This window comes from Xylona heveae (assembly GCF_001619985.1).
Source record: "Xylona heveae TC161 unplaced genomic scaffold L228scaffold_5, whole genome shotgun sequence".
In the NCBI taxonomy this organism is placed as follows: domain Eukaryota; kingdom Fungi; phylum Ascomycota; class Xylonomycetes; order Xylonales; family Xylonaceae; genus Xylona; species Xylona heveae.
This window is the reverse complement of record NW_017264197.1, coordinates 90,009-100,845: the sequence shown is the minus strand read 5'-3', so window position 1 is coordinate 100,845 and position 10,837 is coordinate 90,009. Positions and strand designations below refer to the sequence as shown.

Genomic DNA, 10,837 nt, shown 5'->3' with positions numbered 1-10,837 from the left:
AAATTCCTTGAAAGGTGATTAGTATTGGGAAAAAAAAAAAAAAAAAAAAAAAAAAAAAAAAAAAAACCGGAGAAGAGAAGACTCACCCGAAAAGAATAGAGTGACTTGTCCAGTCCTTTTCCACTCCATAAGCATTTCAACAAGTTGGCAAGATACTGTGGCAAGACGCCTCTTGTTCCTTTGGCGTTTCTCACTTGCAACGCTGACGTGAACTTGTCCATAAGAAGCCAATGCGACAGAGGTATAGTCGCGCTTAAACATTGAAGGGTAGCATTCATATAACACGTTATGCCATAATTTTTAAGACCAGAGTCTGGAAGCTTGATTCGAAAAGTATTCGGGCCTCCTGTTGAATTGTAGAGCGGCGGCGCCGTGCCGGGCGATGCATGGGGAGGCCGACTTGATTGTGATGACAATGTTCGCTCCGATACACCGCTGTAGCTTGTCCGTGGTACTGCAGGAGCTGGCCGAGAGGGTGGTCGCGGTATCGAGGCAGAGTGATATTGGTATGGAGCTGGAGCCGGAGTCGGAGAACTCATAGACTGCTGTAGATCCGAAGCCTCGGGATAGCGTCTATGAAACTCTTCATAGCTGTGAACCATTGAGAAACCACCTTCCGATCCATCTCCTTCCTCTCCCACAGACAATTCTGGTGGCTCATAGCTATAACTCTCCTTGCGAGCCTTTTCCAGCCAATACTGTTGTTCTTCCACATTTCGCGGATCGTAACCCCTAATGCGCCTCCTCTTTGGCGAAAGATTGGACGAAGCACCTGCCATTGGCACTCGTGAAATCGGCCTGCCGTTCTTTGCCCCTGGAGCGGAAGTTTCAGAGGTCGCGAGCGCACGCGGCCCCACGAGATCAATCCACGCTTCCAATCCGCCAAGCAAGAGTTTTGGTGGCCGCTTGAGCGGACTGTCATAATTGAAATCGGTCACGGAAGAGTAGAAAGCTTTGAGAAAGTCCGTCTGTGAATTGTGCCCCCCTGCAGACTTTAGAAAATCCGCAGAGGAGGTCGATTGATCATAGTAAACAACCAAATCAAATGAGTCTCTTATTTCAAAGAGTGATAGCTCCGACTCTGGTGAGAGGATGAGGCTCTGCTCAAGATCTTCTGCCGACATGTTCATTCTCAGCGCCGTTGGTTCAATGCAGATGACTGACGTGGCGAAAATGTGTCCTTCGTCAAATTCGTCTCGCTCACGAAGATCGACGAGCAAGACGTTGAAATATTTGAGATATTCTCTGAGCTCTGCTGCAGTGATTGCGGGCTCTAATGTTATGGGTAATGAGTTTCTTTCGACTGGTTTCCTTTTAGGAACGCGCCCTGGATCAAAGCCTACACTACCATTTCTGATAGAACCTGGTGGAGTATGGCCGAATCTTTGATCAACGTCCGATGTCGTCCCAGAGAGAGCCGTGGCATCAGGACGACGCCCAGAACTCACCATGCTCCTAGCGGTGGTTCTGGGTGGATTGATGTTGGAAGGAGCCGGCAAATTGCGCGCAGGACTATAAGTTGGACTGGGCGCCCTTGGCAGCGTCGACGGAATTTGAGTGTTCAATGGGATTTTAGGGGGAGCCGGAGGTACAAGATGTGATACTGGTGGATCTCGTGGCCCGTACAGCCTGCTCTGGCGGGCAGGGTCGTTCGAGGGCGTAGTTGAACCGCTTGGGGGTGCATATTTCGGAGCAGGAGCAGTCATGAACTGGCTGGGTGAAGGCATTCGTACAATGGGCGTCGGTGCACCATTTGGAATCTCTGGAGCTATTGCAGAGCCCGGTACCAGTTTTCGGGGCAGACCATTCAAAGACGGGCCACCGCCTGAGCTAGCGGTCCTGAGCCTAGCAAAACGTTCGGCCAATCCATCGGTTGATGACTTCGCCGGGGAAGTGGCGGGTGGAGGGATATTCTGTCCGGGACTCCTTCGCAGAAGGCTCTCCGGCCCTTCATGTTGGAATGGCGACCTTCGCGGAGGCGTCGAGGCCATCGCGGAGCCACTTAAAGTCGTCGGAGTGACACGGCCAGAACGGAGTTCAGCCGCAGCGCCGATGGACTGCCGCTGTAATAGTGAAGATGCTCTCCCGTCGGAATTCGAGACTGCGCCATCTCCATTGAGATAGTAACCGTGCACCGACTGCGGTCGCGACGAAGGGCGACTGACGGTTCGTGATGATGGGGACGATGCTACTGACGGCAGTGTCGGCTTAACGCCACTGGAGATGTTATCGTCGATAATTATATTCCTGACAGCATCAAACTCTGTATGCTGGGCGTCGATTTTCTATATATATCCACCCCTTCGTCAGCATTTCGGGTACATGCATTTCGGAAGAGAACCGTTTGAGATTCTGCTGCAAGGTTTCCCGACCTTGATAAGTTCCCTGTTTAGTCGCCAAAGCGCTGCCCAATCGCTACTACCTCCAACTTGTCCACTGTGTAATGAGGGCGCGTCCTTATGGTAAGGAATTACTTCGGATATTATATGAGACGCTCTGACGTATTCGGCGAATGCTAGGTCTGGGTGCGATCGTTCAAGATTGAGTAGGTTATCTGCCTGCTTGGCAGATAGTTCGGCAGTGCGTAAAAGTTTCGGCAGCTACAGCATTATAGAACAAGTTAACAAATGCACTTCCCTTCCTCCAACAAAAGTAATGCCAATGACTCCGCCCGGGGAAGACTCACCGGAGCGTAACTATTCACATCGGTGACAGCTCTTGTAACGAGGTCTTTGACATGCGGATACGGGCGTCGTCCTGAACTTGGAGAAGTTCCATCTGTTCTCCTCCCGGAGTCATAAGACCCTGAACTCGAGGCTCCCGACATATGCATGCCCCCATGCCTGCTCATTATGAGACGTAGTCAAAAAGCGGTTGGGGAGGTACTTCAGCAAGGCCAGCCACAGTCGTCATCTGCAGAGTTGAATATATGAAGCAACATGAGACATCGCTGACAGCCAAGAACCGCTTTGCTCCGCAGTCTGCTGTTGGGAGAGCCTGAAGCTAGACGGCAGCTCAGGTACAAGGTCCGAGGTGCGAGTGGCGGCGATGACAGGGTTCCGCCGACGTAATCCTGGAGCGAGGGTATAATAAATCATGCAATCAATATCAGACGCCTGTGCAGCTTTGTGAAAATTTAATCAAAAACCATCGATATCCGCGTCGCAATGCGGAGTTGACGTCGGCCGAGTACTCCGTACAGATAATGCCAAACAGAGGGGCTATAAAGTCCCCGAGCTCCCATTGTTTCTTTGACAATATAGAATCAGATATCGTCGTCGCCATCAACCAAAGGGCTTCTAGCTCATTGGGTAAAGCAGATCCTCTATGGCGCAATTGGCTAGCGCGTCCGGCTGTTAACCGGGAGGTTGGTGGTTCGAGCCCACCTGGAGGAGCTTCACACTTCCTTTTTCCAACCTACGCTCTCTCACAAAGAGTGTAGGACAATAACTTTCAATCCTCTATGGCGCAATTGGCTAGCGCGTCCGGCTGTTAATCAACTGGTTTACCGGGAGGTTGGTGGTTCGAGCCCACCTGGAGGAGAAAGAAAACACAGGAAGTCGACGATTTTTTTGTATTTATTTTTCTTCCATGTGCGTATTCTATTTTTTTGTAGCCATTGGTTTTTGTTTTTCTCCTTTGATTGAGGCATTCTGACCGTGTTCTGGGCTAGAGTAGCTTTTCATTTCTTTGTTTCAATCGCCCCAGCTACTAATCTTCACCTAAGTTGATGGTGTGAAGAGTAGGTCGATATGACTTCTTTGTCGAGAGACTCGAGTCAAAGAAGTTGGGACTGGTTGGCTAGACGCCGGCAGAGGGGCACGCATGTACTATGGGTTACATAAAGAAACATACATGGAGGGTAAGGATGATTTGGATAACCTAGACTAGGCCAGAAGTACGAGGCAAGTCTCATGGTGGATTGAAACACAAAGAAGAATCGATACAAGACTGAAGAGTTTCATGCCTGAATCTAGGCGCTCATCATTTGCATTTAGAATTCTGGTATATATACGAGAATATACATATTATAGTCCCAAAAAGTGTAAGAACACGGACATCAAGTTCGTAGCAGTGTTTAAAAAGGGAAGGGAAAAAAAAAATAAAAGGATAAAATGTAGAATGAGGGGGAAATGGATAAAATCAACAAAGAAAAAGAGCGCCCATGGATAGCGGTTTGGATATCTCAAAGCTTATCCCCGAACCCAACAACTTTTCACTTGATTTAGGTCTTGACGTCAGGGTCAGTGCGGCCAACAAACTCCTTCAGCTTGAGCAAGTCAATGGCCAGAGTGATGTTGTCCTTGAGGTAGTCCTGGGCGTCGAGGTCAAAGGACTTGGGGTCATTCTCGTGCTTCTCAATGTACAGACGGATGGTAGCACCGCTGCTGCCAGTGCCCGACAGACGGACAACGATTCTGCTGCCATCGTCAAACTTGACGAAGATACCCTGGTTCTTGCTGACGCTGCCGTCGAGATCGGTGTAGGAGAAGTCGTCGGCCTCAACGACCTTGCGGCCGCTGACAGTCGAGCCCACAAAGGTAGCCTTCTGGGTGGTGATGAGGTCCTTGACGTGAGCAACCATGTTGGAGGCGCCAGCACCGTCAACATTCTCATAGTCGTAGCGAGTGAAAAACGTACGGCCGTAGATTTGCCAGAACTCCTTCTGGATGGAGGCGATGCTGGGGGTCTCATGGGGCTTCTGCTGGGCGACACCAGCAATAATGTTCAACCAGGCAATGACAGCCCAGACACCGTCCTTTTCACGGATGTGGTTGCTGCCGGTGCCGAAACTCTCCTCACCGCAAATCGACATCTTGTTGGTGTCGAACAGGGCGCAGAAGAACTTCCAGCCAGTGGGCACCTCGTAGGACTGAAGACCCTGCTTCTTGGCGACCAGGTCAACGGCACCAGAGGTAGGCATGGAACGGGCAAGACCGTAGACACCCTGCTTCTTGAAGTAGGGGATGAGCTTGGCGTGGTGGGCAATGATGGCCAAGCTGTCACCGGGAGAGACGAAAGTGTTGGCGCCGTAGATCATGTTGCGGTCACCGTCACCGTCACTAGCAGCACCAAACTGGATGCCGTTCTTGTCGACAACCTCGACCAGCGAGTGGGCATAGGTCAGGTTGGGGTCGGGGTGACCGCCACCAAAGTTGGGGGAGGGGATGCAGTTCTGGGTGCTGTTGGAGGGCAGGCCAAGCTCCTTCTCGAAGATGGCCTTTCCGTAGGGGCCAGTCACACCGTGAAGGCCGTCAAAGAGGACCTTGAAGTCCTTGTGGGTGTCAAGGAAAGACTTGATCAAGGGGAAGTCAAAAATGTCCTTGAGCATCTCAACGTAGTCTGCAGTGGAGTCGACAATCTCGACCTCGAGCGAGCCATAGGTCTTGGTGCCAATGGTGGAGAGGTCAATCTCGGGAAGGTCGGCAATCTTGTACGAGGTGAGGGTCTTGGACACCTCGAAGATCTTGTTGGTAACGGACTCGGGGGCGGGAGCGCCATTAGCCAAGTTGTACTTGATACCGAAGTCTTCGGTGGGACCTGCAATCAGACAAATTCATTAGTATTTTTGTTCCAATCGCTTTATTATTATTATTATCTTTTCTTCCGCAGAGGCACTTACCACCAGGGTTGTGGCTGGCAGTGAGGAGAATTCCACCGGTAGCCTGTCTCTTGCGGATGATGTGGGAAGAGGCGGGCGTGCTCAGAATGCCGTTCTGGCCGATGAGCAGCTTCTTGACACCGTAGGCAGCGCCAATCTTGGCAATGAGCTGCATAACCTCGGGGTTGTAGAAACGGCCATCACCACCGATGACGAGGAAGCTGCCCTCAACACCCTCGGGGATGGAAAGAAGGATGCTGGTGACGAAAGCCTCGCTGTAGTGGGGCTTCTGGAAAACGGTGACCTTCTTACGAAGTCCGGAACTTCAAAATCCAATTTTGTTAGCACATCTTCAAGCGTGAAGTGGTCGCGGAGAAGAAGTTTTTAAGGATGAAGAGGGAAAGGAGCGGCCAGTTTTCTGGTACCTCCCATCCCCAAACACCAAGGGCAAGCTTCATCGGAAGAAATGATCAGATTACTTACGTTCCGGGCTTCTGGTCCGCAAAGGGGGAGAAAGAAACGGTTTGGACGCTCATTTTGAGGATGGCAAAGATGTTCTGGGAATCAAATGCTTCTCCAGAGGGAATTGATGAGATTAAGTAGGAAAGACTAAAGGAGAGTGGAAACTTGCGGTGACGGATAAGTTAGGTGACCTGGCTAGGTGGGGTGTGGTTGAGACGCGGGGTGGGGAAAAGCAGGAGCGTAACAGGGGAGCGACAAGAGAGGGAAAGGGACAACAACAACGTCGTGAGAGACCCTTTTCTTTTTTTTTTTTCACGGCAAAACACGGAGTGCTGTCTGTTATGTCCAATTGACCAGATGAATTTTGACACGACAAGAGGTTCTTATACCTGTGGGAGATGATCTTTCAGGGGTCTCTTGTGGTTTGCAGCCCAGAATTGTTGTGCCTCGGACGCCACTACGACTTGGACCTATAAGTAGAAAGATCGAGACTAGTATATAGTACATATCTTGCTGTTACCACACGCAAATGGTTTCATTACAGTACAAGATGGTGATTAATTCCTTTTCCAATTGCTAGGTAGGTACCCACGCCCACACCTCCCGTCCAGGCTCTTCTTTTCAGCCAGCCGGGCAGGCAGTTTTAGCAGAGAAGTGGATCAAATACGGATTACCCAACTGAGGTAGGAAGCGAACCAGGGCCACTAGACGATCCCAAAAGGGTCGATTTCTCACTAGTCGCTGGTTGATGCTCCTCACTCAAACATGGCGAATTTCCAAGATTGGCTTGGCTGAGCCCAGTCTAGCCATCCCACAACTCCCCTTTTCCCTTCCCCAATTGAGCACGCACTTATCATCGTCCCCCGTCGCATGATTTGTTCCTGTCCAGTCAATTATATGAATGATTCCCTGCTACAGCACTCTTCAACTGAATTGAGTGGATTCAATAGAATGCATACAACAGCCACGTAGCGACATCCGTTTGCTCTCTCTCTCTCTGGCGTGATCCAAACGATTATATATACATATACCTTATGCTTAGAGCATGGACCTCGGCACCAGAGAGATCTGCAATCGATTCAATTAAACCTTTGGCCGTCAATTAAAAGTCGGCGACCCAATCATACATGGATCCCCGGACATGCAATCATTCTGAAAGCACTTATTAATTGCTGTTCTGCAATATTTTATGCCCACGGTGCTTAAGGTATGATATGCGGACCCCCTTGTTCCCCTCATTGCCCCTCTAGTTGCGGACCCCTCAACCTGATAAAATCGATTTTAATGGGCGATAAGACACCACCCATCCTACTAATATGAAACACTACATGTCTCAAAAAACCAATGGATTGAATTCCTTGTCCACACTCGTCGTCAAGCCTTTGGATTCGCGCCTTCTTTCACCCTCACTGCCCTTTCAACGAGGCCCTTTCTCTCAACGGTGAATAGTTGCTGGATCAGAAGCGATCAGCGTTAGATTTGGCCTGTAAATATCCTTAAAACGGCCCCCCAAAAAATAAATAGCCTCCCAATTCAATCGGTCATTTGTCAGGTATCCCACAAGATAAGAAAATATATGAAGGAGAGTAATGAAAAGAAAAAAGGAAAAAGAAAAGGAAATTCATCAATCTACGGTCGTCGTTAAAAAGCTATATGCTAAAAGTGGTATACTAATACAGAGTGAGAATCGAATAAAAGGGATACAGAAATATGCAACGAGACATGGTCGAGAATCGAAAAGGAATGTAAACGGGTCCAAAGTAGTTCCCAAATAGAGACAGAGAATGAAAAAGAAGAATCGAAAAAAAAAAAAAGTGAAGAAAAAGATGTCTCCGAGTCATGATCGATATCATAGACCACCTTGCACTCTAATCGTCAGCCCTGCATCAACCACCGCCGGCTACTTGTGCCACCTCTTCTTGATTCCATGCTCGCGCCGATGCAGAGGCTCTTCAGGAAAAACCCAACCCCTGATACGCTTAGCCATTCTCTTCTCGCCCACTTGTGGCGCTGGTATCCAGCCATCTTTTTCTAGACAGTTCTGGCGAGTCAGGGCCCCGGGAGGACCGACGTGCATTTTCGCGCCAACCTGGCCATTGAGGGGAACTTCCTTGGCGAGCATGTGAAGATACCACAGCGCCAGGCAAGCTGTCAGTTCGCCACGACCATGGAGCTCAATGGGAATGGGCCGCGAGAGCTCTAAGAATCCAAAGTAAGGCTTGTTTGTCGTGCCGGCCCGCACACATACCAGCTCAATCTCCGTAACGATGAATCCGTAGCGGCAGCTGTGCTCGCGCATGTGGCGGTGCAGGTGAGAAAGACCCTGCAGGTATTCAACCTGCCGGTGGGGCTTGTCGACGCGCATGCCCGTGTTCCAGCGATCAAACGATTTGACCAGTCCAACTACTCGGCCACGGCCGTCGCCATAGTAAAAGTCCTGATTGTGATGGTCATGCTGATACGACGAAATAAATTCGGGTTGACGGCGTCCCTCGCGAGGCTTTTCCGCTCGCATGCAGACATGTGGCTGGCCTTGGGCAACCTTTATCGCAGAGTTGACCTTTGTGGCGTAGAAATCATTGCATAGATCGTGCAGAACAGATTCATTCTCGGGCTGAAGATGGCCGGGATCATAGCGAGGCGTGGGCAGCGCAGTACGGGCAATTTCGGTACGGAGCAGCTGGGGAAAGTCTGGGATACTCTCAATCGTTTGGAGAGTGAAGTCGGCCCAGGAGCGCAGATTGCGGATATCCCACCAAAAGTGGGTATTGTCACCACGCATGAGGGTATTAATTTGGCGCACCAGCGAAGGAGTGGGGTTCGGAGCAGTCAAAAAGTCCAGGAGGGTAGTGGTCGACATTGTGCTCGCGGCTGGGTGGTATTGGAGCTCAGTCGGGAGAGAGTATTCCTGGTACGAGACTCTCTGGCTAGGGGCAACAGGAGCAACAGGAGCAACAGCCGTAGCAGCGGCACGCATATACTCTGGCATCCCTTGTACAGTGGAGGCATGAGGAGGGAGACTGAACGGCAAGGGCGCAATGTACGCAGGCAATTGTCGATAAGTCGGGAAGCCATATCGGCCAAGCAAAAAGCCGTCGAGGCTGGACGCGGATGTGGAGCGAGCATGGGCACCAGACGAAGAGGATGCGGAGCGAGCTTGGGCTGTCGACAAGGCAATGGGAGACTCTAGAGCAGAATTAGGGGTACGGGCATTGAATATGGGATTGCCCACCCCCGGCGACAATAGGTTCACACAATCTGGCGAATCGACGACGCTACGTGAGACACTCGGACGTGCAAGGCTCATCATGGATCCAGGAGGGTTGGAGGTACTGGAAAGCGCTTTGCGATGACGCTTTACAGCTGGGCAAGGTTGCTCAAGCTCCTGATCCTGTGGTCGGATCTTGGGCAAAAGGGGAGGCCCATGGTTTCTTATGGGAGATTTGACAGGCGTCGTAAAGGCCGTTTGGACAGAGTCAGGAGATGAATCACTTGAACGGCATGAGGAGCTAGAAGTGGTTCGACTATGTGTACTGCCATCCAATATCAAGGGCATTGCTTGCGCTGGAGGTGTCGCAAGGCGATAGTAAAATGGACTGTATGGAGTTGACATTTTTCCTAAAGCGGTAATTGGTCAGCCCACAGCTTTGAGGGCGATGCTGAAGTGACATCAGTGCTTTAAGGTGCAAGAAGGCCAGAGGGAAGTCCAACCTAATTTACCCGAGAACACTTAGGCGAAGACAGTAGGCCCTGCTTTGGCGTCCGATGTCGTATGGTAGCCGTCAAAGGGTGAACAAGAAGATTCAGCGCGTTCTTAAACGATTGAAAGGAAACATGAAGAGTGTCGTGTCTCAAGGTTGGTATCCAACCACGCTCGTGATTGCCGTCCAGTCTGAGTTGGAATCCTGAGATGCGACCTGGATATCATCACCACGAGGGGCGTTGTGGGACATACTTATGTCTCCAAGATGTTGACATGATACAAGCGCATCCGAAAGCCTCAAAAGGTGGATGCATCTGAAACATGGGGAAAGAATATTTCCGACAACCATATTGAAACTGAGAAAAGAAACAATGCTTCACGGAATCCAAGAATAAGATTGCTGAAACGACCCAGGGTCTCTTCTGTGAGACCACTCAGCGAAAGGACGCGCGCGACCCGTCGGAAGCATCTTGCAGAGAAGCGACCATAAGGTCACACTTTCTATTTTCTGCCCTCCGCTGTAAGGCCATATACCTGGCCCATTTCTATTTGGGGTGCCAGAAGTACAACGGAATACCAAAGCAAAAGGCCATGTTGAGAATGAAATTCCCAGAAGAGAAAGTAAAAAGAAGGCAATAGGCCCAAAACGTGGCCCACGCTGCGAGTTTCATCTCACGAGGCGCCGAGATCTAGGAACAGGTGGACATGACAACGTCGGGAACGCTTGTGCAGTCGTTGCGACCTGCATGAAAGATCAAGGGCATATTTGCAAATGAGTGGACAAGAGACGCCAGGGGCGATTTGAGGTGCAAAGATATCAAATCGTTTGTTCAAAGTTCGATAGTAAAGGTGAGGCTCGGCGCGTGGGTGACCGTTGTTGATTGGTTCATGGCCCTTTAGCGCGATGGTTGCCGCCCGGCACCGCTTTTGCGGGGTGACATATTGTGAAGAAGCTTGCTTTTTGCGTCTTATTATTTTTAATTTTTATTTCCCTTCAGGGTAATTAATCGCACGATGTGCATAACAAGAATAGCAATCATTCTTGAAAAAGCTGATCAATCGGACTTAAT

The 10,837-nt window shown here is 50.2% G+C and overlaps 3 protein-coding genes and 2 non-coding genes across 5 annotated transcripts in view; 2 read left to right on the top strand and 3 right to left on the bottom strand.

Annotated features, from left to right (window-relative positions):
• Positions 1-2,851, bottom strand: part of L228DRAFT_267906 (cysteine proteinase) — a gene marked incomplete at both ends in the record, with an annotated part of 4,028 nt that extends 1,177 nt beyond the window's left edge. The window contains 3 exons of the mRNA XM_018335046.1: positions 87-2,285; positions 2,373-2,600; positions 2,687-2,851. Of these exons, the coding sequence (XP_018188062.1) occupies positions 87-2,285; positions 2,373-2,600; positions 2,687-2,851 (2,592 nt within the window). The remainder of the gene's footprint in view (positions 1-86; positions 2,286-2,372; positions 2,601-2,686) is intronic.
• A 470-nt stretch (positions 2,852-3,321) lies between these two features.
• Positions 3,322-3,395, top strand: L228DRAFT_t77. Its single transcript has one exon. It is a non-coding gene; the product is annotated as a tRNA-Asn (tRNA).
• A 62-nt stretch (positions 3,396-3,457) lies between these two features.
• On the top strand, positions 3,458-3,543 carry L228DRAFT_t78. Its single transcript has one exon. It is a non-coding gene; the product is annotated as a tRNA-Asn (tRNA).
• A 420-nt stretch (positions 3,544-3,963) lies between these two features.
• On the bottom strand, positions 3,964-6,425 carry L228DRAFT_220075 (Phosphoglucomutase, first 3 domain-containing protein). Its single transcript, XM_018330234.1, has 3 exons — positions 6,086-6,425; positions 5,624-5,925; positions 3,964-5,541 (listed from the first exon to the last, which is right to left on the bottom strand). Exons 1-3 carry the CDS (start codon positions 6,136-6,138, stop codon positions 4,226-4,228), a joined length of 1,671 nt encoding a protein of 556 aa, XP_018188061.1. The 5' UTR covers positions 6,139-6,425; the 3' UTR covers positions 3,964-4,225.
• Positions 6,426-7,902: 1,477 nt separating this feature from the next.
• L228DRAFT_127556 (hypothetical protein) lies at positions 7,903-9,796 on the bottom strand. The gene has a single exon (XM_018329064.1). The coding sequence runs from the start codon at positions 9,675-9,677 to the stop codon at positions 7,965-7,967; it is 1,713 nt and encodes a 570-aa protein (XP_018188060.1). The 5' UTR covers positions 9,678-9,796; the 3' UTR covers positions 7,903-7,964.
• Between the last annotated feature and the right edge of the window lie 1,041 nt (positions 9,797-10,837).